The sequence below is a fragment of the Vulpes lagopus genome, chromosome 16, assembly GCF_018345385.1.
Source record: "Vulpes lagopus strain Blue_001 chromosome 16, ASM1834538v1, whole genome shotgun sequence".
Lineage (NCBI taxonomy): Eukaryota > Metazoa > Chordata > Mammalia > Carnivora > Canidae > Vulpes > Vulpes lagopus.
This window is the reverse complement of record NC_054839.1, coordinates 56550481-56577500: the sequence shown is the minus strand read 5'-3', so window position 1 is coordinate 56577500 and position 27020 is coordinate 56550481. Positions and strand designations below refer to the sequence as shown.

At 35.3% G+C, this 27020-nt stretch overlaps 1 protein-coding gene across 2 annotated transcripts in view; it reads left to right on the top strand.

Moving 5' to 3' along the window:
- ZC3H13 (zinc finger CCCH-type containing 13) overlaps positions 1–27020 on the top strand; it is a 91825-nt gene that overhangs the window by 28332 nt on the left and 36473 nt on the right. For both annotated transcript variants that reach the window (XM_041731018.1, XM_041731019.1), the window contains exons 8-9: positions 6288–6485; positions 24087–24397. In XM_041731018.1, coding sequence (XP_041586952.1) covers positions 6288–6485; positions 24087–24397 — 509 coding nt within the window. The remainder of the gene's footprint in view (positions 1–6287; positions 6486–24086; positions 24398–27020) is intronic.

Genomic DNA, 27020 nt, shown 5'->3' with positions numbered 1-27020 from the left:
AGTTATACAGAACAGTAAAACAAAATGTCTCTGTCCCACCTACATATGCTTCAGTTTTTTATTTTTTAAGAATAAAACATAATACATATATATATCCTGTCTTTCCCTCTCAAATTTTTTGTTTTTGGTTTTTGTACAAGTGTGTTTATACTTTCATATGTATTATTTTTATTTGATCTTAATACTTATATAATAAAGCTTTGCTTCTGCAGCTTTCTATTTTTTATATTTATATTGATGTATTTAGCCTTTTTTCACTTGAGTACTTATATATTTACTTTCCTACTGAACATTTCAGTTTACAGATATTCACTGTTACAAGTTACACATAGTGAATGTTTTTTCTCCTTGTGCATGTAGTCATGAGATTAGATTCTTCATAGCATATACATAGCAGAATGAAGATATTGTTTAGAATTATTCCAGTAGCCAGTTGAGGAAATAAAAATAGAAATGATGTAATATGATTACATTGAGGGACTAAGAGAGAAAGACTTCCATTTATTGTTATTCTGTACTATTTAAATTTTGTTTCATTTTATTTTATTTTTTTATATTTTATTTATTTATTTATGAGAGACAGAGAGAGAAAGAGAGGCAGAGATACAGGCAGAGGGAGAAGCAGGCTCCATGCAGAGAGCCTGATCCGGGACTCGATCCCGGGACTCTAGGATCACGCTCTGGGCTGAAGGCAGGCAGTAAACTGCTGAACCACCCAGGGATCCCTAAATTTTGTTTTAATTAAAGCACATACATGAATATTCTTCAAGATAAAAACCTAAACTAACCTCTTCCCAACATATTAGTTGGCAACTGTTTGAACCCACAATAAAACTCTTATTTGTCTTCTTCCTTCCTAGTTTTTAGAGGCTTTAGCCATATTTTAGACTCCAGTTACTTTCTGCCTAGATTGTTATATCCTACTAACTTTATTTTATCCAATGCCCACATCCCTACACACATAAACATTTTATTCAGCAACGTCAACCCATTCATCTTACAGATGTTGTGAGAGAAATCTTGAAAGAACATTAATATACTATGCCATAGAAAAACTCAATGGTTTTCCATTCTGTTGAGTAAAATTCAGATTCTTTTTTAAAAATTTTTCTTAAATATTTTATTTATTTATTTGAGAGTGGGCACACATGAATGTGTGCGTTTGAGTAGGGGAAAGGGCCAGAGGAAGAGAAACAGGCAGACTCCCCACTGAGCGAGGAGCCCAGTGTGGGGTTGCATTCCAGGACCCCAAGATCATGACCAGAGTCAAAATCAGACGCTTAACTAACAGAGCCACCCACGTGCTCTAAAATTTAGATTTTTTGGGCGGCCCTGGTGGCGCAGCGGTTTAGTGCCGCCTGCAGCCTAGGGTGTGATCCTGGAGACCCGGGATCGAGTCCCACATCGGGCTCCCTGCATGGAGCCTGCTTCTCCTCCTGCCTGTGTCTCTGCCTCTCTCTCTGTATGTGTTTCTCATGTTCTCAAATAAAATATTAAAAAAAATAAATAAAATTTAGATTTTTTTAAGATGACATTTATGCTTTGATCTTTTAGTCTTAATATTTTTGTCCAGTCTTCCTTCTACTCTGTTGCACCTTCAATTTTTCAATGTCTAGCTCAAATTCTGTCTTTTCATTAAATCTTTCCATTTATCTTTACTGAGCAAAATTTCTATTCCTTTTGTATATCTATCCAATTTTATTTATACCTCCCTCTTAATATTACTATTTGCTTTGTATTTTATCTGTGGCATACATGTATTACAATCTGTTAAATTTAAGCTCCTTGAAGATTGGGATCTTGGTGGTTCATTGTTTTTTTCTCCCCACTGCACTTGCTTTGCATAGAGCTTTACATTGTAATAAGGCACTCTGTAAAGTTGATGTGATTGTCTCCTTTGCTCCTTGGATTAGGTAAATTAAATGTTGCAAAGAAATATGGAAGAAGTGAACTGTAGAGTGATGTGATCCACTCCATTTGTTCTTATTCTTTATCCTCTTGGCCAACCATTTATATAACCATCCCTGAATTCTTTCCATTTCTGGAAAAACAAAAACAAAACAAATAATCTGAAAACCAGCTTACCAGAAATATCCTTCTTTGGCTTTCTTATCCTTTCTTTTTATAAAGTATTTGAAATCTAATCTCTTTGTAGAAAGTTCTTTTAACTGTTTAGATGAGGCTTAGTTTTTTCGTCCTTTTTCATGCAGTCTTTTCTTACTGTTTTATTAGTAATTCATTTATTCTTAGTATTTAGCATGAATAATTACCTTGATTTAGCTACTACATTTCTTGTATTCTAAGATATTAGTGACTTTAGGATCCACCATTAATTTAATCATTGAAGTAGAAAAGCTTGGAAAATAGTACATTAGAGTGTAGCATTTCTTTAGCCATACAGTTTACAGTGTGTAAAGTATGTCAGATCGTTAGCTTCTGGTTTCATTGCTAAATCATAGGTAAACTGCTTGAAGGCATATTAAGCAAAAAGTAAGGATTAGAATTTCAGTTAAAATTCACTATGGTGGTTTAGCCAATGCCAGTAAATCAACTGAGGTGACACTCAGGTAAACAGACTCCTTGGTCTTACATTGTTATCATATTGAGTAGACCGTGTAATTACAGACAAATTGAAACTCATACTTCTCCCTGACAGCTGGCAGTTTTCTTTGATGTTCATTGTGAGATATACCCTGATAGCAAGCTTTAGGCAGATATGTGAGATACAATATGGCTTTGAATTAGCAATGTGTTATCTGTCTGTCCATCTACTTGGTTTCTTAGTTTTTATTAAGTTTTTCTTTATAGCTTTTTGTACAAAGATGTACAAAGGAAGTCAAAAGCTGTTCAAAAGAAATAGCTTTGAGGAAAGAGAAAGGATCTAAAAATGGTAGAAGTAGATAAGTGAGCTCTTTGTCACAAATAGAAAGTAGGCTCTGTGCCACTAAAGAATAATTAGTTGATTCAAAAAAATGTTGAAAGATCGTGTTGACTTCAGGATGTATGAAACCAATCTTGCCCCCTGTAATTGGAAGGTACTTGGAAACCCTATATTGTAACATAAGTATGATTTCCAACTACACCTATTTTTGAAGGTAAAGTGAAGAAATTCTGTACTTCAGTGAGTGTATTACTATAACCCTGGTTGTTGTAATAGCTTATTCCCAAAATGTGAGTTTAATGCTACAGAAGTTTATTTCTGTAAATAAATACATTTTTACTGAAGTAAAATCAAAATGGGTGTTTCTGATTAATAGGTTGCTCTCTCTTTTTTTTTTTTTTAAGATTTTATTATTTATTTATTCATGAGAGACATGGGGGGGGGGGGTTGCACGGACAGAGACACAGGCAGGGAGAGAAGCAGGCTCCATGCAGGGAGACCAATGTGAGACTCAATCCCGGGACTCCAGGATCATGCCCCTGGGCAGAAGACAGGCGCTTAACCACTGAGCCACACAGGCATCCTGGTTGCTCTCCTCAACATAGAGATGCAGTAAACTAGGCTCCTTGAGACATGGCTCCACTTGGGGTGTTACAGACATCAAAAAATTGAATGGGCAAAGAAAAAATTAATTGGAATATTGCTCTTATTTGGCTATACAATTTACAATTGCCTGGAGTATGAGAGTCTTTTATTAGTTAGGCCTGGCAGTGGTGTACATCACTTTTACTCACATTTTTTGGCCACAACTTGGTCATTTGGCCATACCTGATTTCAAAAAAGTCTGGAAAGAGTCAGTCATGGTTCAACACCGTTCCAATCACAAAATTTAGTAAACACCTAGCTAGTCTGTCATAGGAAGTAATGTGAAAATATAATTTATATTAAGAATTCCTCTATTATTTTATGTTTAAAATAAAATAATTTTTGATAGTAACTATTGTTTTTGTTTTTAAGTGAAAAATAGAAATGCAGGCATTTATCACTTACCTGATAGATACATTAAGAGTTTGAGTCATCTCATAAATATATAATAAGGTATGTGGCTAATATGGTTCCTAGTAGAGGACAAAGGTGAAAAATAGATTTGGTCATGCATTAGTAATTTTTGACTTGCTGCATAGTTAGCCCTCTCTAGGATAAAAAGAGATAGGGATAGGGCATCTGGGTGGCTGTCTATCAAGTGTCTGCCTTCAGCTTAGGTCATGTCATGATCCTGGGTCCTGAGATCAAGCCCCATGTCTGGCTCCTTGCTCAGTGGGGAATCTGCTTCTCCATCTTCCCCTACCAGTCTCCCTATTTGCGCTCTCTCTCTCAAAAAAAAAAAAAAATAAGATAAGATAAAATAAAATCTTTATTAAAAAAAAAAAAAAAGAAATAGGATGCCTGGCTTAGCGATTGAGTGTCTGCCTTTGGCTCAGGGTGGGAACGCGGAGTCCTGGGATCAAGTCCCATGTCAGGCTCCGCACAGGGAGCCAGCTTCTCCCTTTGCCTGTGTCTCTGCCTCTTTCTGTGTCTCTCGTAAATAAATAAATAAAATATTTAAAAAAAAAAAAAAAAGAAATAGGGATAAAGGACTAAGAGAGCTAAAGTTTCTGAGTGCCCAGCATGGTCTGTTGATTTTATACCTTTTCATAGCTAAGGAATCATGGGATTAGAGACAGGAAGGGTTACAGGAAGCAAGTTCTAGGATTTAGACTGAGGTCATCATTTATCAAAACTAAAAGTGAAATGACTGGTGAAAACTTACCAGGTCCATGAAAATAGAGGGCTACTTCAAAACTCAGTACCAGACTAAACACTCAGTGTTGCAAAAAACAAGAACAAATTTAAATGATAAATTCATAATTTTAGTACAATTTGAGAGAATGATTGCATTGAGATGATGAGACAGTTGACACAAAAATTAAAGCAATCTGAACAAAGATATTTTGGGAGAAAAACAATTTTTAAAAAACTGAAAATAGCAGAATGAGATTCCCAAATTTAGAACAAGGAGAATGAATACTGCTTTTAAAAGAATTACTGAATTTGAAGACATATTTAGGATATTGGAAAGCAAAAGGAGAGATGGAAATAATAAAAAAATAAGACATGGAGGGGAGAGATCCAGGAGATGCCTTAACTGTAATAAAGCTAACCAGAGAGACTTGGGCCATTTGGAGAATTGATGAAATAAAAATTTTTAAAAATTGAAAGACTTAAGGTTTCGGACTGAAATGGTTCACTGCGTTCCTGAGGAGGTTTAAAAAAAAAAAAAAAGAAAGAAAAAACCTAGATATATCTTGGTGAATTTTTTAATTTCCAAGGAAGAATGGGAATAATCTTCCCAGCTGAAAGACTGGGTAACATGCATGGGGAAAAAAATGGACACTCTGTATTTTTCATCTGCAACACTAAATGTTATAAGATAATGTAACTATTTATAGAGCTCTGAGGGAAAAGGATATTAATACTGTATTCAAAGGACTGTACAGGTATGAGGTAAAGACAGACAATTTTTAGTATATAAGGGGTCAAAGTTACCCCATTTGGATAAAATTATTTAAAGTGCCAAATCAAATACATACATAATAATCAATTCTAGGTAGATTAAATATGAAAGGTAAAATTCCTAGATTTTAGAGGATTGTTTTTATAATCTTTGAATTAAGATTTCTTAAACAAGACTCAGATTTAAATGAATGTTTATTAACAGTGTTTAGGATTTCATTTATAAACGATGTAATTTTGGGTTTGTTATGATAAAACATGGAGGCCACCTAAAAAACTTAGCAATCTGAAACTGTTTAAAAGAAGTTATGGAGCATATCTATGCAATGAAATCTGAGACAACCTATAAAAATAATTACCTACATCCAGTTTTTGTCCTAGAAAAGAATCCCATGCTATGTTTAGTACAGAAACTTTTACAAAATATTAAAATAGGATTAGGGGAGGGGGAAGAGACATGGAAAAAGTATGGGCATGTGTCCAAGGTGTTAGCAAGGGTTATCCTTGGGAAGTGCAATTAATTATACATGATTTTATTTTCTTCATCTACTTTTCTGTATAAGCTAAAAAAACATTCAGTTCTTGCAGTTGTCTTATTATTTCTTTTTCTGAAAGAATCTCTTCCTACTTCACTTTCTCAGATAACTACCCTTTAAAATTATAGAAGCGGCAAGTTTAGTAATTTGCTCATTTCTGTGTTTTTTTCTAGATATTGATTACTAACATAAAATAGTAAAAGGCAAGGAATGCTCCCGTTTTTTAAATGTCCTTTGTTAAAATAAAATAAAAAAAATACCCATTTGACCTTCCAAAAGTATTTGGACCCGTAATGATAGCTTTGTATTACCTTCAGGAATTCAAAAGGCAACCAGAGTAAAAAGAAAGGACCTCGAACTCCTAGCCCACCCCCTCCTATACAGGAAGATATTGTTCTGGGGAAAAAATATAAAGAAAAGTATAAAGTAAAAGATAGAATAGAAGAAAAACCAAGAGATGGAAAAGACAGAGGACGAGATTTTGAAAGACAAAGAGAAAAAAGAGACAAGCCAAGGTAAGTAGGATTGTCTGTTTTTTAACAATCTTTTGTAGAATCTAAAATACTCAATTTTCAGAAGCTTTTTTTAGCATTTTAAAACTCTGTGTATGTGTATTTAATCATTCCCATGTTGAGTTAGGGATAATTCAGTAAACATTACCTTAAACATAGTAAAATAATGAAATTTTCTATCCTAATCGTTTTTTTAAGTATACAGTTTATAATGTTAATAAGTATATTCACATTGTCATGAAACAGATCTCTAGAACTTTTTCATCTTGTGCATCCGAAATTCATTTGAATACCCATTAAACAACTCCCTTTCCCTCTTCCCCCAGCTCCCCAACCCCTAATAACCACCATTTTACTTTTTGTTTCTATGAATTTGACTATTTTAGATACCTCACATAAACGGAACCTGTGTGTGTGTGTGTGTGTGTGTGTGACTGGTTTATTTCACTTGGCATAATATCTTCAAGATTTTTCCATGTTGTAGTATGTGACAGGATTGCCTGGTTTTCTAAAGCTGAATGATATTCCATTGTCTGTATATCCATTCCCCTGTTGGACATATGGGTTACTTCCACCTCTTGGCTACTGCAGATAGTGCTGTGGTAAACACAGATGTGTAAGTATCCCTTCAAAATCCTTCTGATACTTTTGGATATATACTCAGAAGTGTTGGATCCAGAATTGCTGGATCATGTGATAGTTCTGTTTTTAATTTTTTTAGGAAATTTCATACTGTTTTCCATACCACTTGCCTTGTTTTATAGTTGCACTAACAGTGTACAAGTTTCAGTTTCTCTGCATCCTCACCAGCATTTGTTTTTTGTTTTTTTGGACAGTAGCCATCCTAATAGGGGTGAGGTGATTTCTTATTGTGGTTTGACTTGGTATTTCACTGATGAGTGGTGATGTTGAGCATCTTTTCATATATTTATTGTGTTATGCCCAAGATTGCGAATCTGAGAAACCACCAAGGAGCCAACACCGATGCAAACACACGAGGGTTTATTTACAAGCTCGAGCTTGGGTCCAAGTATACCTGACACAGCGGAGCAGGGACTTGGACCCCCAGACTAAGAGGCTTAGCAACTTTATAGGGGCCAGTGGCCAATGGGATACACAGAAAGTTGCACAGTCATGCTGGTCCACTCGCAGGTGGCCTATTGAATTACATTTTACCCTAAAGTATCCATTTGAACTGGCCTGTCACTGAGCCGGATTTCCAGTTAGGGTGTGCCCTGGACTTGACTAGGGTGGGGCAGTGCCCTAAGCAATAAGCAGGTCAGCACAAGGCAGGTGCAGCACAAAATGGAGTCAGTCCTCCTCTGCTTGTCCAGGGGTAGGGGATTTTGTTAAATTTCCTGGGTCCCACAGTTGACCATTTGTATATCACCTTTGAAATAATATCTATTTAGTGGTCTACCCAGTTTTTAATTGAGTTATTTGATTTTTGTTCGAGTTTTAGGAATCTGTTATATATTCTGAATATTAACCCCTTATCAGATATATGATTTGTAAATATTTTCTCCCTTGTCATAGGTTGTCTTTTTATTCACCCTGTTAATAATGCCCTTGATGCACAAAAGGTTTTAGATTTATTGTGGTACCATTTGCCAATGTTATTGTTGCCTGAACTTTTGGTGTCATTTTCAAGATACTGTTGCCATCTCCAGAGTTATAAAGATTTTCCCCTATGCTTTTTTGTGGAGGAGTTTTATAGTTTTAGATCTTACACTTAGATTTTTAATCCCTTTTAAGTTAATTTTGTACATGGTATAAGATAAGGCTCCAGCTTCATTTTTTAGCAGGTAGATAATCAGTTTTCCCAGCACTGTTTTTAGAAAAGACTATCTTTTCTCCATTGAGTGGTCTTGGCACCCTTGTTGAAGATCATTTGGCCGTAGGTGCAAGGATTTATTTCTGGACCCTCTCTAGTACTCCACTGGTCTGTTTTTCTGTCTTTATGCCAGTGTCACACTATTTTGATTACTTAGCTTTCTAACAAGTTTTAAAATGAAGAAGTTTAACCCCCTCACTTTCTTCCTCTATATGAAAATTATTTTGGCTTATTTACATGTCCCTTGGAATTCTGTATTATTTTTTGTGTGATCGTGTTTCTACAAAAAATGCCATTAGGATTTCAATCATGAGTATGTCGAATCTATAGGTCACTGGGTAGTATGGACACCTTAACAGTATTAAGTCTTCTAATCCATAAGCATGGAATGTCTTTCCACTGTTTTTATTTCTTCCAGTGATGTTTTATATTATAGTTTTCAGTGTGTAAGTTTTTTAATTCCTTGGTTAGGTTTATTCCTAAGTGTTACATTCCTTTTTTTTTTTTTTTTTAAGATTTTATTTATTTATTCATGAGAGACACAGAGAGAGAGGCAGAGACACATGCAGAGGGAGAAGCAGGCTCCATGCAGGGAGCCCGACGTGGGACTTGATCCTGGGACTCCAGGATCACATGCCCTAGGCTGCAGGCGGCGTTAAAACGCTGCGCCACCAGGGCTGCCCCTATATTCTTTTTTTATGCTGCTGTAAAACAGAATTGTTTTCATAATTTCTTTTTCAGATTATTCATTATTAGTATATAGAAACAACTAGTTTTTTGTGTTGATTTTGTGTCCTGCTATTTGGCTGAATTTATTTATTCTAGGTGTGTGTGTATGTGTAATCTGTAGGGTTTCCTGTATATAAGACCCTGTCATCTGTGAATGAAGATAATTTTACTTCTACCTTTGCAATTAGATGCTTTTTCATTTCTTTTTCTTGCCTGTTTGCTCTGGTTAGAGTTTCTAATACCACGTTGAATAGAAGAGATGAAAGCAGGCATCCTTACCTTGTTCCTGATCTTAGAAGATGTTTTCAGTCTTTCACCATTGATTATGATGTTTGCCATGGACTTTTCATAAATTGCTTTGTTATGTTATGATAGTGTCTTTCTATTCTTAGTTTGTTGAGTGTTTTTACCATGAAAAAATATTGAATTTTGTCAAGTGTTTTTTCTGCATTTATTGAGATGATCGTGTGACTTTTGTTAATTCTTGAACCATTCTTGCATTCCAGGAATTAATCCTACTTTGTCATGGTGTTTCATTTAATTTGATTTGCTAGGACTTTGTTGAGAGTATTTACATCAGTATTCATCAGGAATATTTGTCTGGGGATCCCTGGGTGGCGCAGTGGTTTAGCGTCTGCCTTTGGCCCAGGGCGTGATCCTGGAGACCCGGGATCGAATCCCACGTCAGGCTCCCGGTGCATGGAGCCTGCTTCTCCCTCTGCCTATGTCTCTGCCTCTCTCTCTCTCTCTCTCTCTCTGTGACTACCATAAATTAAATAAAATAAAAAATAACAAAAAGGAATATTTATAGTTTTCTTGCAGTGTTTATCTCAGGCTTTGCTATCAGGGCCTCACCGAATAAACTTGGAAGTATTCTCTCCTCTTTAGTATTTTTGGAATAATTCCAAAGGATTAGTGTTAACTCCTTTAAATGTTTGATAGAATTCTCCAGTGCAACCATGTGGTCCTATGGTTTTCTTTTTGGAGAAGTTTTAAATTACTGATTTAATCTTCTTACTCATTATTGGTCTGTTCAGTTTTATTGTTTCTTAAATGAGTCAGTCTAGGTGAGTTGTATGCCTAGGAATTTATCCATTGTTTCTATTCAGTTTCCTGATATATAGTTTTTCATAATACTGTAGTACAATTCTTTTCATTCATGTGACATTGGTTGTATTGACCCCACTTTCCTGATTTGTTATTTGAGTCTTCTCCCTTTTTGAAAAATCTAGCTCAAGATTTGTCAATTTTGTTGATCTTTTAAAAAAATCCAGCTTAGTTTTGTTGATTATTTCTGTTGGTTTTCTATTCTCTATTTTGATCTCTGCTCCAATCTTTATTATTTAGTTCCTTATGCTTTCGATTCATTTGTTCTTTTTGCAGTTTTTTGAGGTGTCACATTAGGTTGTTGATTTGAGATCTTATTTTTATTTATTTTTTTTTATTTTTTAAGATTTATTTATTTATTTATTTATGACAGACAGAGAGAGAGAGAGAGGCAGAGACACAGGAGGAGGGAGAAGCAGGCTCCATACTGGGAGCCTGACGCGGGACTCGATCTCGGGACTCCAGAATCGCGCCCTGGGCAAAAGGCAGGCACTAAACTGCTGAGCCACCCAGGGATTCTCCGAGATCTTATTTTTAAAGCACACGTTTATATAGCTATAAAATTTAGCACTGCTTTTGCTGCATCTCATTAGTTTTGGTATTTGTGTTTTCACTTTCATTTGTTTCAAGGTATTTTCTAATCTCCCTTGTGAGGTGGCCTTTGACTAATTAAGAGTGTACTGCTTAATTTCCATATATTTGAGGATTAAATGACATAATACTTAAAAAGTAAGCAAAGTACTCAACAAAATATGCTCTTTATTTCCCTACTTAAATAATAAGTTGTAGTATAATAATATTTAAAAATCCCTGTTTGCAGGTTTTTACTTATGCAAATTGAGTTCTGTTTTTCTACATTGTGATCAGAAAAGATACTTTGTATGATTTCAGTCTTCTTGAATTTGTTAAGGCTTATTTCATGGTCTGAAATGTGGTCTGTCCTCCAGAGTATTCCATGTGCGCTGGAGAAGAATGAATGTTCTACCATAGTTGGCTGGAGTGTTTTTTATATGCCTGTTAGGTCAGTTGATCCATAGTGTTGTTCAAATCCTGTTTCCTTACTGTTTTTCTAGTTATCAGCAGTAACTTTTTCGTATAAAAGAGCCAGCCAGCGAAAGAGCTGAGATCCTTCTAAAACTCTCTTCATTTTAAATTTAATAATTTTTTCAAAATGTAGAGTTAAGTTAGTACATTAACTAATTTAGATTCTTTCTCATAAACAAGTTTTTCCACTATTATAATAATAGTCCTTCTTAAAAATGTTTTCAAAACTGACAAATTACAAATTCTTGATTGTTAAAATTCACTTATTTAGTGCCACTTAAGAGCAGATTTCTTTTTAATTAACTTGAAAGTAATTCTGTGGTGCACAAGATTTATGAAACAAATTTAATAGGGATGTCTTTCCCCATCCACTTTTAAAAATTAGTTTTCACATTTATCCTTTCATGAAATTAACATTTCCTCAAGAAAAAAATGTAGCTTTAGAGGGCTCTCAGTCTGTTTTTCCTGAGTTACATTGTATTAGAAGATGCACAAGCCTTGAAGTTATACAAACAGGAACTTGTATATTGGCTCTGCCAGTTACAGGGTGTGAGACCCTGAGTAAGTTTGTTTTCTCTGAGCCTCTATTTCTTCCACTGTAAAATATGCGTGCTACTGCCTCATAAGGTTGAGGTGAGGATTCAGTGAGATAATGCTTTTAAAAATAAGGAAAGTACTTAATTAGATACACTGTCTTCCTACTTTAATGAGGCTCCATGCAGGAAGCCTGACGTAGGACTCCATCTGGGGTCTCCAGGATCACACCCCAGGCTGAAGGCGGCGCTAAACTGCTAAGCCACCAGGGCTGCCTTCTTTTTTTTTTTTTTTCTAACTGGTACTTGCACAGCATCAAATTTAGAACCAGCTGTTGGTAGTAAGGATTCAATGTGAGTGGTTGGGGGCATTGGGGGGGGGGCGGAGCTTAAGTACAGAAAGCAGTAGTTTCCAAATTTTACTGCACTGTGGAAACTGCCTGAGAGTCTTTGAAGAGTATTAATACCTGATTTCAATCCCCAGATATTCTTTCTTAGTTAGTAGGGGGAGCAGCCTTGGCATCCAGATTTTTAAAAGCTCTTTGGGTGACTCTAATGTTTAACAAAGTTTAGGAACCATAAATTGCAGTTTATTCTCTCATTTAGAGAAGCTCAGAGGGAGGCAGTCCAGGACCTATATACACTGTTTGTTCTGCAGAGTCATTGGTGATCTAGTACTGTCTTCCTTATGCATGCTTCACTAGAAAGAGCCAGCATCCACAAGCAGGGGGAGCAGCAGAGGGAGAGGGCGGAAACAGACTCCCCACTGAGCAGAGAGCCAGACAGGAGGCTCCATCCCAGGACTCTGGGATCATGATCTGAGCTGAAGGCAGATGCTTAACCAACTGAGCCACACAGGTGCCAACCCTTTTTCAGGGTTATCCAGTGGTTTCTTAATGTCACTACTGATGACTTAAGATTTTTCCATCCATAGTCCAGGCAGCAGAAAAATTATGAAGGGAAGAAAGCCTTATAATTTTCCTATTACTTCATATATAGAAAAAATCTGAACTTTGTTTATTTTATCTAAGGAAATGAAGCAGCAGAACTAGGAGTATGAAGAACTGCATAGGTACCTTACTTGCACTGGAGTTCTGAAGCTGTATTTGACAAAATTGAATAAGGCATTTTGATTTAGGAGAAGTTAATTTAATTTCCAGGGTTTTGTTTTTTTTTTTTTTTTTTTTTTGAGGTGTTCTCTTATTTTAATATATTTCCATTACTTTGAAAGAGAACTTATTAATTCTAAAACCAGATACCGTATTAAGAATCTTCATCATGCTTTCAGATTGGTGTGGTATGTAATTAAAGATTAGCGTCAGAATTCCTTTGGAGAAAATTGTCCTTAAACATTTAGATTTTATAATGGATTTATTCAGAATATTTTGGTTATTAGGATGTGTTGTGCTTAAGTGAAAGTATGCTAGTTCATTTACTCAGTTACTGGGTATAGGGTAGGCATTGTTCTAAAAGCTGGTGATAGAACAGTGAACAAAAATATTCTCAGAAGCTTTGTTACTACAGATAGAAGTAATTAATCATGTGTATGGAAAATAATATTTCTCTGAATATGGATTTTCTTTTTTTTTTTCTCCAAGTAAAATGTACCAGGCCTGTTGGATTTAGAGGATTATTTACATTTATTTCTTAAGGATGGTTCCCTGTGGGCACCCCAGGTGGTTCAGCGGTTTAGCGCCGCCTTCAGCCCAGGGCGGGATCCTGGAGACCCGGGATAGAGTCCCACATTGGGCTCCCTGCATGGAGCCTGCTTCCCCCTCTGCCTGTTGCCTGTCTCTCATGAATAAATAAATAAAATCTTAAAAAAAAAAAAACAAAAAAGAATGGTTCCCTGTTTAGTTACTAGGAGAATAGGCATATGTGTAGGACAGATGATACAGCAAATCCCCAGCACAGGGTAGCTCTATTTTTAACTCATTTTTTTTTTAAGATTTTAAAATTTATTCATGAGAGAGAAAGAGAGAGAGGCAGAGACACAGGCAGAGGGAGAAGCAGGCTCCATGCAGGAAGGCCGATGTGGGGACCCGACCCTGGGTCTCCAGGATCACACCCTGGACTGAAGGCGGCACTAAACCGCGGAGCCACCCGGGCTGCCCTATTTTTAACTCTTTGAGGACCCTCCACACAGTTTTCCAGAGTGGCTGCACCAGGTCACATTCCCACCAACAGTGCAAGAGGGTCCCCCTTTCTCCACATCCTCTCCAACATGTGTGGTTTCCTGCCTTGTTAATTTTCCCCATTCTCTCTGGTGTGAGGTGGGATCTCATTGTGGTTTTGATTTGTGTTTCCCTGACGGCCAGTGGTGCAGAGCATTTTCTCATGTGCTTGTTGGCCATGTCTACGTCTTCCTCTGTGAGATTTCTGTTCATGTCTTTTGCCCATTTCATGATTGGATTGTTTCTTGGGTATTGAGTTTAATAAGTTCTTTCTAGATCTTGGATACGGGCCCTTTATCTGATAGGTCATTTGCAAATATCTTCTCCCATTCTGTAGGTTGTCTTTTAGTTTTGTTGACTGTTTCTTTTGCTGTGCAGAAGCTTTTTATCTTAAGTCCCAATAGTTCATTTTTGCTTTTGTTTCCCTTGCCTTCATAGATGTATCTTGCTAGAAGTTGCTGTGGCCAGGTTCAAAAAGGGTGTTGCCTGTGTTCTGGCAGTGAGAATTTGAGTACCTTCTCCCACACCTTCATTGGCCATCAGCTTTGTTGATGAATCTGCTCAACTTTGTTAAAAATATACTCTGTTCCCAAAATATTTATTAATATGAATAGCACTAAGTTCTGTCATATTTGGAATGTGGTTATTAGTTTGGAGGCCATGGTCATTAGAAGAATGTTTCTAATCAGTGTCTTCCCATTTGAGGTAGACTTTACTGAGCTTTAATTTACTTATTTATGCATCATTGATCAAAACCTGAGTACCGCTGTTTGCCCAAGAAAAAAAAAAGTTATAAATTTTATTACTCCAATTTCCCATTATACTTTTGTAAAATAAACTTTTCATGACTTTGTTTTTTTTTTTTGTTTTTTTTTTTTATTTTTTTTTTACTTTTCATGACTTTGTATAGAAAATAGTAAAATCTTGATTACTTGGAACTCAACTAAATCTTTTTATTCTATAATTTGTTTTAGAAGAGGTGTAATATACAGGAAAATTAAGTTCAAATTAGGTATTTAGTCAGAAAACCACTTATGAAGGAAATATTTTGTATTAATATTCCTAACCTGTTATAGCTAGATAATCTCATGTGGATATTTGCAATGGTGTTTTTTAGTGGACCTGTAATATCTTCTTCATCAGTGAAAAATCCATATTCTATATACTTTGTTGAAATAGGAAAGTGAACCAAATTACTAGTGTACTTTAAAAACAAAGACTTAAATAAGCACAAACTTTATGGATAGTAGTTAACCAGAGGAGTTAGCTAGCAATTTGTGTATATAGCTAATTCTACTCGACATTTAGTTAAATATGGTTTTATTGATGGATGGTAATATGTTTTAATCAAAATGCTAAGATGCAGAATTTTGTGTTTAAGTGAGAAGATAATATTGAGAGCATAGCTATTCACTAAAAAAAAAAAACCAAACAAACTTCATTATAATTACCTGAATGTAGAAATATACTTCTTGATAGTATAAATGTCTGTATGATGAGTCTTACCCAGCTTTGAAAGACTGATGTGATCGTTTAAAACTTGCTGGCTTTGACTTCACTTTAGGAGAATAAGCAAATTACCATCAAAGTGACAGTCATGTTTCCTTTCATTGATTGCACACATTTATCAAAATAAATAAAATGTTTCAGATTGACAAAGAATATTATTAATTGGATTTATTCAGTATTCATGTAAAAGTACCATGATCTGGATTGCAGATCTTACCCTGTGGCCATGAGCCACAGGACAAGGAAGGATCCATTTGTGCACCAAGCATTTTCTATAGACTGAATTATGGTTTCTTGAGTAAATGTGTACTAATGCTGCTGGGCTGTATATAGAGGATGGGAAAATGTCACATTAACATTACAATTATTATGGAACATTTCACACACATAAAAATACACTAGTATAATGACCTTTTTATACCCATCTTTTGTGTATACTCCTATATACCTTCCCTTTTCCAGTGTTACTTTGAAGCAAATCCCAGACGTTTTACTCTTTCATCCCTATAGTTTAGAATATATCTCCGAGAAAAATACACTTAAAAATATACAGTCACATACCTCCATCACACCTAAAAGGAAAAAAGGAAAGCAGTATTTAATATTAAAATGGGACCTTTGTGTTCAGGTTAGAAATTGCTTATCTGAGACATTATCTTTTTTTTTTCTGCATTTAATCGAGCCCTTTGTGTAGACCTAAAAAGTATCCTCAGGTGAGGACTGATTTGGGCTAGGGATACAAAATTAAGGCACTTAAAATGTAACATAGCTGAATATAATTCTATAATACACTAAATTTATAGTAGACTTCTGTTAAAGAGGAGTTTTATTTATTTATTTGTCTGTTTAAGCTGTCCACTCAAAATGGAGCTTGAACTCATGCCCTGAGATCAAGAGTTGCCTGTGATACTGACTGAGCCAGCCAGGCGCCCCCAAAATGAAAGAGTTTTATAAATACCAAAATAACTCGGTCACATTGGGGGGAAAAGAAGCAATTTCACAATAAGTCAAATTGATCAAGTCTTGGGCTTTCTTTCATAGGTGATATTGGGAAAATTTGTTGAGCTATCTAGAGAATCTCTTGGTATTTATGTCCCTAAAAATTGTACTTTTACCTTTTGTCCAACATGCTTGGTGAAATTAGACTTGAGAGGGAGAACGACTTGTTCTCAAGTAGTTTCCGAGAGGCTTTTCAGCAGCAGGTGATTGGAAAGTTTGATCCTGTTCCAGTAATTGCTACAATCAGAAGTGTATACCATGGTAAATGGAGGCCAGAAATTCCATCCAGTAAAAGTGTGGGGCTGCATTCTATGTGGTGAGATTAATGAAAGACACCCAAACTTGCACTAGCAAAATCCATCCCAACCTGGCTGTGGTTTGGTGCCATCTGGTGGTAACTTTTTGACTAACAGTTAAATCATGTGTGACCGGTGAGAACTTTTAGAACAGTGGCAAGGATTTTAAGAATCTGCCTTAATTTAGTTACCTACTTTGTTGGCCTTGCTAAGGAGATGTTATGTCTAGGAGATCAGTCCAGAGCCTTGAGAACTGTTCTTCACCTCCCTCCTTCCTAAGACTAGATTTTTGCTGTTTCTTGGTGTGGTCCCTCTTTCATCACCTCACCACCTCATCCCATCCCAGGAGAAAGTAATAACTTTAACTTGCTCCACCAGGTAGGGGATAGGAGCCAGTTGTCTTAATTCATGTTATGCTGGTGTGTGTTGTTTCTGGATTTCATTTCATTTGGAATACTGACTCTTATATTCCTAAAGTTCAAAACCAATCTTCCTCAAGTGTGCCACGGATACCAGGTACTTGTCTCTTCCGAATTTCAATAACAATGGTAGGTACAGTTTTTAGCTAAGTTATGTGATTGAGAAAATCTATGTAAGGCTCTTGAACAAGATTCTGAAAAATTCTATTTATGGTAAATCTAGATTTGAATAACATTTAAGGATGTGTTGATTTAAGGGTTATCTTAACAGTCGTCATTCTTAAGGTTTTTGAAATTACTTCATTTCTATATAAATGCAAAAATAAAATTGTTAGAATTGTATTTGGGTTAGATTTACTTTTATGATGTCGAATTGATTTGTTTGCTTGAGTCAGATCTGTTTTATAAGTACCATTATATTTATGAGGAGACATCTTTCAGAAGATTCCTACAAACAAAAGTATTCTCCTGTTTTGATAGTTTGTTCACTTAGAAATGATTCCCCTTCCAGAGAGTATTTATTACTTGCTTCAAAGGGACGGCAAACTCTAGGTTTAAAAAACAATCATCCACAAAAGCATTTTCTTTCTCCATCTTACATAGTTATTTAGACAGGTAAGATTTTTTTTATTGTATACTTGACATAATGTTAGTTTAATTTTAGGTGAAACAGTGGTTCAACATAGTGATTCAACTTCTGTATACATTATGCTGTGCTCACAAGTGTAGCTACCAACTGTCACCATACGACACTGTTACAATACCATTGATTATATTCCCTATGCTGTACCTTTTATCCCTATAATTATTGATTCCTTAACTGGAAGCCTGTATCTCCCACTCCCCTTCACCCATTTTGGCCATCATCCCTACCCCTCTCCCCTCTGATAACCATTGGTTTGTTCTCTATATTTATGGGTTTGTTACTGCTTTTGGTTTGTTTATTCATTTGCTTTCTTTTTTTTAGATTCCGTATATAAGTAAAATTAAGTGGTATTCATCTTTTTTCAGTCTGACTTATTTTGCTTAGCATGATACCTTCTAGGTCCTTCCATGTTGTTGCCAGTGGTAACATCTCGTTCTTTTTTTTTTAATGACTGAATACTATTCCGTTGCATATGTATACCACATCTTCTTTATCTATTTATGTACTGATGGACACATAGGCTGCTTCCATATCTTGACTATTGTAAATAATTTTGTAATAAACATAGGGGTTCATATCTTTTCAAATTAATGTTTTTGTTTTCTTTGGGTAAATGCCCAGTAGTGGAATTACTGCATCATATGATATTTCTATTTTTAATTTTTTGGGAGAACCTTCATAGTGCTTTCCACAGTGACTCTACCAACTTACATTCCCACCAACAGTGCATGAGGGTTCCTTTTTGTTCACATCCACACTAATACTTGTTATTTCTTGTTTTTTTATTCTGGTCATTCTGACAGTTGTAAGGTGACTGTGGTTTGGATTGGCATTTATCTGATGATTAGTGATGCTGAGCATCTTTTGGTTTATCTGTTGACCATCTGCATGCCTTCTTTGGAAAAATACCTCTTTAAGTCCTCTACCCATTTTCAGTTGGATTACTTGTTTTGTTTTTGTTGTTGTTTTAGGGTTTCTTGTTTTTTTTGTTTTGTTTTGTTTTTAGCTGTTGAGTTGTATAAGCTCTTTGTATATTTGGGTAACAACCCTTTATCAGATACATCATTTGCAAGTATGTTCTCCTGTTCAATAGGTTGCCTTTTTGTTTTGTTGATGATTTCCTTAGCTGTGCAAAAAGCATTTTATAGTTTATTTTTGCTTTTGTTTCCCTTGCCTGGGGAGACATATCTAAGAAAATGTTGTTAAGGCCGATGTCAGAAAAATTATTGCCTATGTTTTTTTTCTAGTTTTTTGCTTCCAGGTCTTTAATCTATTTTGAGTTTATTTTTGTGTGGTAGAAGAGAGTGGTCAGGTTCCATTCTTTTGCATGTGGCTGTACAGTTTTTCCCAGCACCATTTATTGAAGAGGCTATCTTTTCCCCAGTGTATATTCTTTGTCATAGATTGACCGTATAATTGTGGGTTTATTTCTGGGCAGTTTATTTTGTTCTGTTGATCATGTGTCTATTTTTGTTCTAGGACCACACTGTTTTAATCACTATAACTTTGTAATATATCTTCAGATCTGGAATTGTGACACTCCAGCTTTGGTTTTTCTAGTCTGTTTCTAGCTATCTTACTGTTTTTTGATGCAGTTTTAAATGGAATTGTTTTCTTAATTTTTTTTATCTCATTATTAGTGTATAGAAATGCAATCAATTTCTGGGTAGTAATTTTATATGTTGCAACTTTACTGGATCTCCATGTATTACTTCTGATAGTTTTTTGGCAGAGTCTTTAGGATTTTCTATATATAGTGTCATGTCATCTACAAATAGTGACAGTTTAATTTCTTCCTTATCAATTTGGATGCTCTTATTTTCTTTTTCTTGTCTGATTGCAGCTAGGACTTCCAGTAATATGTGGAATAATAGTGATTAGAGCGGACATCCTTGTCTTGTTCCTGATCTTAGAGGAAAAACTCTGTTTTTCATCATATCCAATGATGATCCAATTATTGTGGGTTTGTCATGTGTGGCTTTTATTATGTTGAGGTAACGTTCTTCTAAAGCCACTTTGTTGAGAATTTTTATCATAAATGGGTGTCGAATTTTGTCAGTGCTTTTTCTGCATCTGTTGAGATGATCATAATGATTTTTATCCTTTGAGATCATGCTAAATTTTGAATGACACATCCCTCCCTAAAACTCACCAATGATTTTCTTCAAGCTTATAATAAAATCTGGAGAAAAAAAAAATCCAGACTTTACTGTCACCTAGATGACTTCATATCATCTGGCCCCCGCCTACTCTCTGACCTTCCCTCATGTAACTCTTCACTTACAAATTGTAGTTATCTTTGTCTGCTTTCTCATCTTCTCATATCTTTTGATTCCTGCTGCCTCCTTAGTAGTTGCTGAACCCTCTGCAAGGCAAAGTTCTTTCCCCACATTATCAATTTCTGGCTCAAATTTCATCTCCGTAAAGGCCCTTCCTTCTAAGCATCTTAACATTGTCCCCCTAAACTTTATTTTTTGGACCTATCAGTTTCTATTTTCATTACCGTTTTTACAGACTTCGTTGCATTAACTACCTGAAATTACTTTGCTTTCTTGTTGGTGGTCTTCTTCTAGACCATATAGTTAAGACAGATTGGTTTTCAGTCCTCTGTCTCAGTTATCTTAGGGTTGTTGTCATAAAGATGAAATGAGTTAATACATGTAGAGTACTTAAAACAATGTCTTGCACATAGTAGCAATATGTGTGTTACCTGCTGTTGTTATTATTGGTATTATTATTATTGTTACTATGTTAATGGTTTGCCTGTCTTCTTTACTTCTGTATTCTCAATGCCAAAAACATAATGCTAAGAGCATAGAAGATGCCCATTTAATATTTGCTCAATAAATTGACTATTTTATATAAAGATATATTTATTATGTAAAATAACAAAGCCTAAATATTTCTGTTCGTAAACTCTGTATCATGTTATGTTGTATTTTACCACTGGGAATAGTTGATTATGATAGTGTCCATAGTCCATTCATTTGTTGTTTTGGGGGGTTTTTTTGAGTATACTTTGCATGATGATTTTAAATGTTATAAATGTTAGTTACACTATGAAGGCATATTTTTGTATTTTAGAAAGACTATTTACTGCAAGGAAAAAATGGTATTATAATTCTAAGAAAGTCTACGGTAAACATACTGTTTTGTAGGTGAAATTATTGTATTTTGAATGAGAGAAGTTTTTCTTTATAACCTTCTTAACTTTCACATGTTTTCCCCAAATGAAATATTCCCTGAATATTCTCATCTCACGTTTTGTCCTAATTGTAGTAGCATTAAAAAAACTTTAGATTAGAATCAAGTCAGGCTAATGATTGGCGTTTTCCCTATGCTATAAACCACAGTGCTCTTGCTGATTATACAGGTTTCTTTTTAACGTATTGAGCTTCTCTTCATGCAATAAACTCTTTTCTTTATTTGAGTGTCAAATGTCACCTCTTTTTTCCCCTCAAACAAGAAACCAGCCAACTCTAAAGCCTAAGAATAGTTGATCTAAAATTACTGCTATTCTAACTGCAAGTGTATTTTAATATACCTCTGCAATAGTGTAAAAAACAACATATCAATGATTTTGGTCAGGTTTCAAGAGAGTTTTATTTTCTACCTTTTCTGAACGCAGAATGAACATAGACCTAGGTCCAATTATGTTGACATCCATAATTTGACACATCCTGTTTTGGTAACAGATTCTCTCTTTTTACTTTTCTTTTTAGTTACCAGACTTTTAAAAGAATAATAATAGGAAAATACTAAGATGCTGTTTTAGCCAACTTGGGCTGCTTTTATAAAATACCATAGGCTAAGTGGCTTAAACAACAAACATTCATTTATCATAGCTTTTTACTTTTCTTTTTAGTTACCAGACTTTTAAAAGAATAATAATAGGAAAATACTAAGATGCTGTTTTAGCCAACTTGGGCTGCTTTTATAAAATACCATAGGCTAAGTGGCTTAAACAACAAACATTCATTTATCATAGCTATAGAGGCTAGAAAGTCCAAAGTCAAGGTTCCAGCAGATTCGGTTCCTGGTCCCTTCCTGGTTCATAGACGGTTGTCTTCTCACCATGTCTGCACATGGAGGGGAGAGAGTGAGCTCTGGTCTCTTCCTTTATTTATAAGAATACTAATCTCATAATGGGAGCCCTACGCGCAGGACCTCATCTAGACCATTTACTCCCAAATGCCCCCACCTTTAAATACTATCACGTTGAGGGGTTGTATAAATTTGGGAGGACATAGTCCATAACAGATGCTTTTAAATTAAACCAACAGTTCTCTTAATTTTTTTTTTTTTAAAGATGGGTAAGAAGAAAAATGCTGAAACCATAACTTGACAGTGCATTCATCCTCTGACCTTAACTTGATAGGTTGATTATCCTAAGCTTGAACTGAAGTTTTTTACTCCATGCTATCAACACCAAACTTGAATAGAAATGTGATTGGACTGTATTGTGTCTTTTAAAGATAGTATTATGAACTATTTTACGTTTTGTGAACTAATCACCAAAGGGTATTGTAGACATCCTTGAAACAATTTTTGGTATGCATGATAAATAAAACTAACCAAAATGTCAATTCAGTGGAGAGCCACATCTCTTCTTTTATCAATTTAGATATTTCCAAATTGACCAGAACCTGACAAAATTGAAATTGGGAAAAAAACACCAAACAATAATCATTCTGATTCTCAATCTTGCAGTATTTTTCTGTTCACTTAAATGCATTTGAATCATCATTGATCATAGCTGGTTTTCCAATTTGAGTAAGATTCTTGAACATTTCTACTCCTACCTCTAAGTAAATAAATTTCTGTTCAGTCAGTTAAATTATAGTGGCTTATGGTTTTTTTTTTATGAAAAGGAAATAATTTTTATGAAAAGCATGAAGGTTTAGTGGAATTGCTGATAACTAGTTTAGGTGAATGTGGTGATCTAGTTAGCTGACTTTTTTTAGTCAACTATTATCCAAAAGGTGTTTTTTATTTGCTAATATCTTTGTTCTGCAAAATTCTCTATTATATATTGCATCACTTTCCTGAATCAGTAACATATATTTTATGCATTTGAAGCTTTTATTGATAAAAGGTCGACTAAGGCATCATTTATAAACAACATAGTTCAGGGCAGCAGTTCTCAACAAGGATGATTTTGCCTCTCTAGGGACCTTTGGAAATGTCTGGAGTAATTTTTTATTGTTATGAATGGGAGTGAGAGGGAGGATGGTACTAGCTTATGGTGGATAGAAGCCAAGGATACTGTTAAACATCCCATGATGTACAGGATAGCCTCCACTACAAAGAATTGCTGAATACAAAATGTCATTACTGCCAAGGTTGACAAACTCTGGTTTAGGATTAATAATGATTTTGCCACCATTGTGGATATTAAAAAACATTTGTCATAGGTACTGAAGGTAATTTTAAAATACTTTGACTAGAAAAAATAAAATACTTTGACTAGGACTACAGAATGTTTTTGAACAAACATCTAGTCCTCAGAATGATTGAGGAATATGGTACTAAATCCAGATATGTGGTGTCTGGAATGTAATTTTTTAAACCTTAGTCCTGTTTGTTTTTAGTTATTGCACAGATGTGTGTGTGTTCCAGCTTTCCATCACACACACATTTTGCATATTCAGTATAAACCAGGGCCCAGGATTTAACAGATTGTAGGAGTGATTCAGATGTACTTTGTACGGTTAGAAAAGGTGATTTGGAGGGCATAGAAGAAGCCGTCGTTAAACCAAGACTTGTGAATTTAATCTGTGCTGGCTAAGGGTAAAGGCCGGTTATTTAAGATAAAGACAGTATAGACTGTATGTCCTTTCCTTAACTGTCTCATTCTTTCCCCCTCATAAATATTAACCTAGACAGTGCAGACTTGAGGTTTGGCTTAGAGCTGATGAGGACTTTTCCCTTTCCCACAGCTTTGAATTACAGGCATTCTCACAGCCACTTTCTATCTAGATCTTACGAGTATGTTTTCTCTTTAGCTCTTGTTTCCTGCCTCCAAGTACCTATTTCACACTGTAAGAGATTATCTCTGATAAGAGTGAATTCCATACTTTAAGTGAGGGTAATATTCTCTACCTGTGCTCAGGAAGAGTGCTTCTTGGAGCCAGAGCTTGGGAGTAAGGCCATATATATCTCATCTAGAACTGTTGCCTCAGGCTGACTTAAAATCAATAAGATATTTTAAAAATTACTATATAGCATTGTGAATTAAACTTTATCCTGGAATTATGATTCACACTTTTAGCTTTAAAATTCAGGGTTTTTTTAATTGTTGCTTTTCTTTACAGGTCTACTTCCCCAGTAGGACAGCATCATTCTCCTATATCTTCTAGACATCACTCATCTTCCTCACAATCAGGATCATCTATTCAAAGACATTCTCCTTCTCCTCGTCGGAAAAGAACTCCTTCACCATCTTATCAGAGGACAATAACTCCACCTTTACGACGCTCTGCTTCTCCTTATCCTTCACATTCTCTGTCTTCTCCTCAGAGAAAGCAAAGTCCCCCAAGACATCGCTCTCCAATGCGAGAGAAGGGAAGGCATGACCATGAACGAACTTCACAGTCTCATGATCGACGTCATGAAAGAAGGGAAGGTATGTACTGTTCTTTATCTTGATTTTCTTTTTTTTAGAGTTCTTTAAGTATTTTCTTTTTTGTTTTGTTTTGTTTTTTTGGTTTTGGGGTTTTTTTGTTTGTTTGTTTGATTTTATTTATTCATGAGAGACACAGATCGAGAGGGAGAGAGGCAGAGACACAGGCAGAGGGAGAAGCAGGCTCCATGCAGGAAGCCCAATGTGGGACTCAATCCCAGTACTCCGGGATCACGCCCTGAGCCAAAGGCAGACGCCCAACCTCTGAGCCACCCAGGAGTCCCAAGTATTTTCTTTATTAAAAAACTGCACGTTCAGATTTATTGTTATAATAAGAGAAGGAAGAGAACTGTGTTGTATTAAATTTTCTATTATCGAGAAGAGTTCTTGAGGGCAATAGGAAGTGCTTTTAATGACACAGGAACATAAGCTATTAAATGCATGTAAGTGCGCATTTTTGTATATACTGAGGTAATGCTTTCTTCAGTGAAGGTATTTTAATTGAGTACTCTCAAGTTCTAGAAATTTTTGGCTATCTGATTCTTAAAAGATCCTTCTAATTGCTTAGTTGATTCTTTAAAAAAAAAACAAAGAAGTGAAGGAAAGAAAGGCAGCAAACCAGGGGGTAGAGTTTGAAAGCATCAGACATGTTTTGATAAAGAGGTAAGGGCCAAGGGAACATTCAGAAGGTTGGTGTAAACCAAGTGGATCAGTTTTCTAGGTGTAACTCAAAAAAGAAGTAAGCAAAGCAGTTTTTCTTTCAAGATCCCTGAGAATTAAGCTACTTTTGGATTTGCTACTCCTTGTTCAAGCTGAGATGCTGTTATTATCTGATAATATAGTCTAATAGTTCTCATCTCTTTCTGTACTCCTTATCCAAGCTTCTTGTCCTTATTTTTTTTCCCTAACTTCTCCTGAGTTGATGTTTAAACATAATGAGTACTCAAGAAATACTTGCCTACTTGCAACATTTCTGTTTAATATGCATTTTAGAATAAACCTCTCTGTGAGTATAGTATAGAAATCTCCTGTGAAACATTTTAAATTTAGTTGTTCTCTTCCTATCAACAGTGCAAGCAATAATTAATCAAGTTCTTTTATTCAAGAAAATCGTGAATGCCCAGATAGGGACCAGAGAGAGCATCTATTGTGTAGAATTATGTCTTGTGTACATGATTTTGCAATCAGAACAGCACAGCGGTATTTATGGAACATTGGTAAGATAGGAAAATTCCCTTAGCACCTATCTATTAATTTTAATAAGATATTTAACTATAGTTGACTGGAAATATAGTGTACATTTCATGACTACGTGCTGAGTGAAAACTCTTTAATGTGTTTAATATCTATGTTTTGAAATAATAATGAGGGGAAATAGTATGCAGTAGAGTCTTAAAAGAATTTTAGTGTGCCAAGAGTGGTCTATATTACAAGAAGAATCCATTTAATAATAAACTATATGTGTTTCTTTGTAAAGAAGATGTTTCTTTTACCTTCTATATAAGAGATGTAGCAGATGTTTGTTCCTTTATTTAGATGTCATCATCTGAAATAAGAATAATTTTAGTGGAGGAGTGGGGAGGTAGGTAAAGAACAAAATATAGTAACTAGATGTATTTGTAAAGACAGATGGGAAAATCACGAAAAGGATCTGGTACTGAGTGAACATATTTTTCGACACAGTTGGCATTGGAGAAGGACTGGAAGTTATAGATATGCACAAAAAGCGATGGAAACTTATCAAATTCTTGCCTGGTGCTTCTGTTCTTAAATGGCATTTGCAGATATAAGTATATGGACATTGCAATTGTCAGGAGAGATGAGTTATTACTGTGAAAATATAGGGGGTCTTATGGATACTAGGTGTTTGGGAAAGTCTGAGACCTGAGAAAGTCTGTAGACCCAGCCACCTGAGACAAAGAGAAAGGAAAGTAAATTTACAACAGGCATAAGGTTACTTAATTGCTAAGGTAGCCTCAGATCTTGAGGCAGTTCCAGAGTTTCAGAGCAATACGTGAAGGAATCTGGTTTAAAAACAAGGCAGTGTGTTTGTTTTCTGAGATTCTCTTGTTAATCCTTTGATTTCATATCAGATTTATGCTGTAATCAATTTATGCCTATTCTAGGCATATCTAAAGAATAGTTTCTATCCTTTGCAAATTCCCATTTGGTAAGGTGTTGTCTAAGCCACTTAGGTTTTGGGCCTCTTCTTCATTTAGACAGTGACAAGGTTGAATTATATAATCAGTGAGTTCCCTTTCAGCTTTTCAAAAGCTAGAGTTCTTTCTTATTTTTCTTTGAAGTGATAGAACATGCTTTAAGGAGAGAAAACTTAAAGGAGTGATTCCACTAAATAGTCCAAGAAGAGAGGGTAAAGAACGGTATCTCTTTACCAGCCAGGTTACTAACTGTAGACCACTCTAAAGTGCTTCAGGTACATTTGAAGTGGTCATGGATGGATGGTTTAGTCTGGGCTAATACTTGGTAGAGATGGCTAAAGTCGCTGTGTACCTCTGGATCTACAAGTAGTTTCTAAAAATAAGCCATCATTGATATGAGATCAATTTATTTAAGATCTGTAAGTATGGGTAAGTGGGCACACAGGAAGATCCTCTTCTAAGTTTAT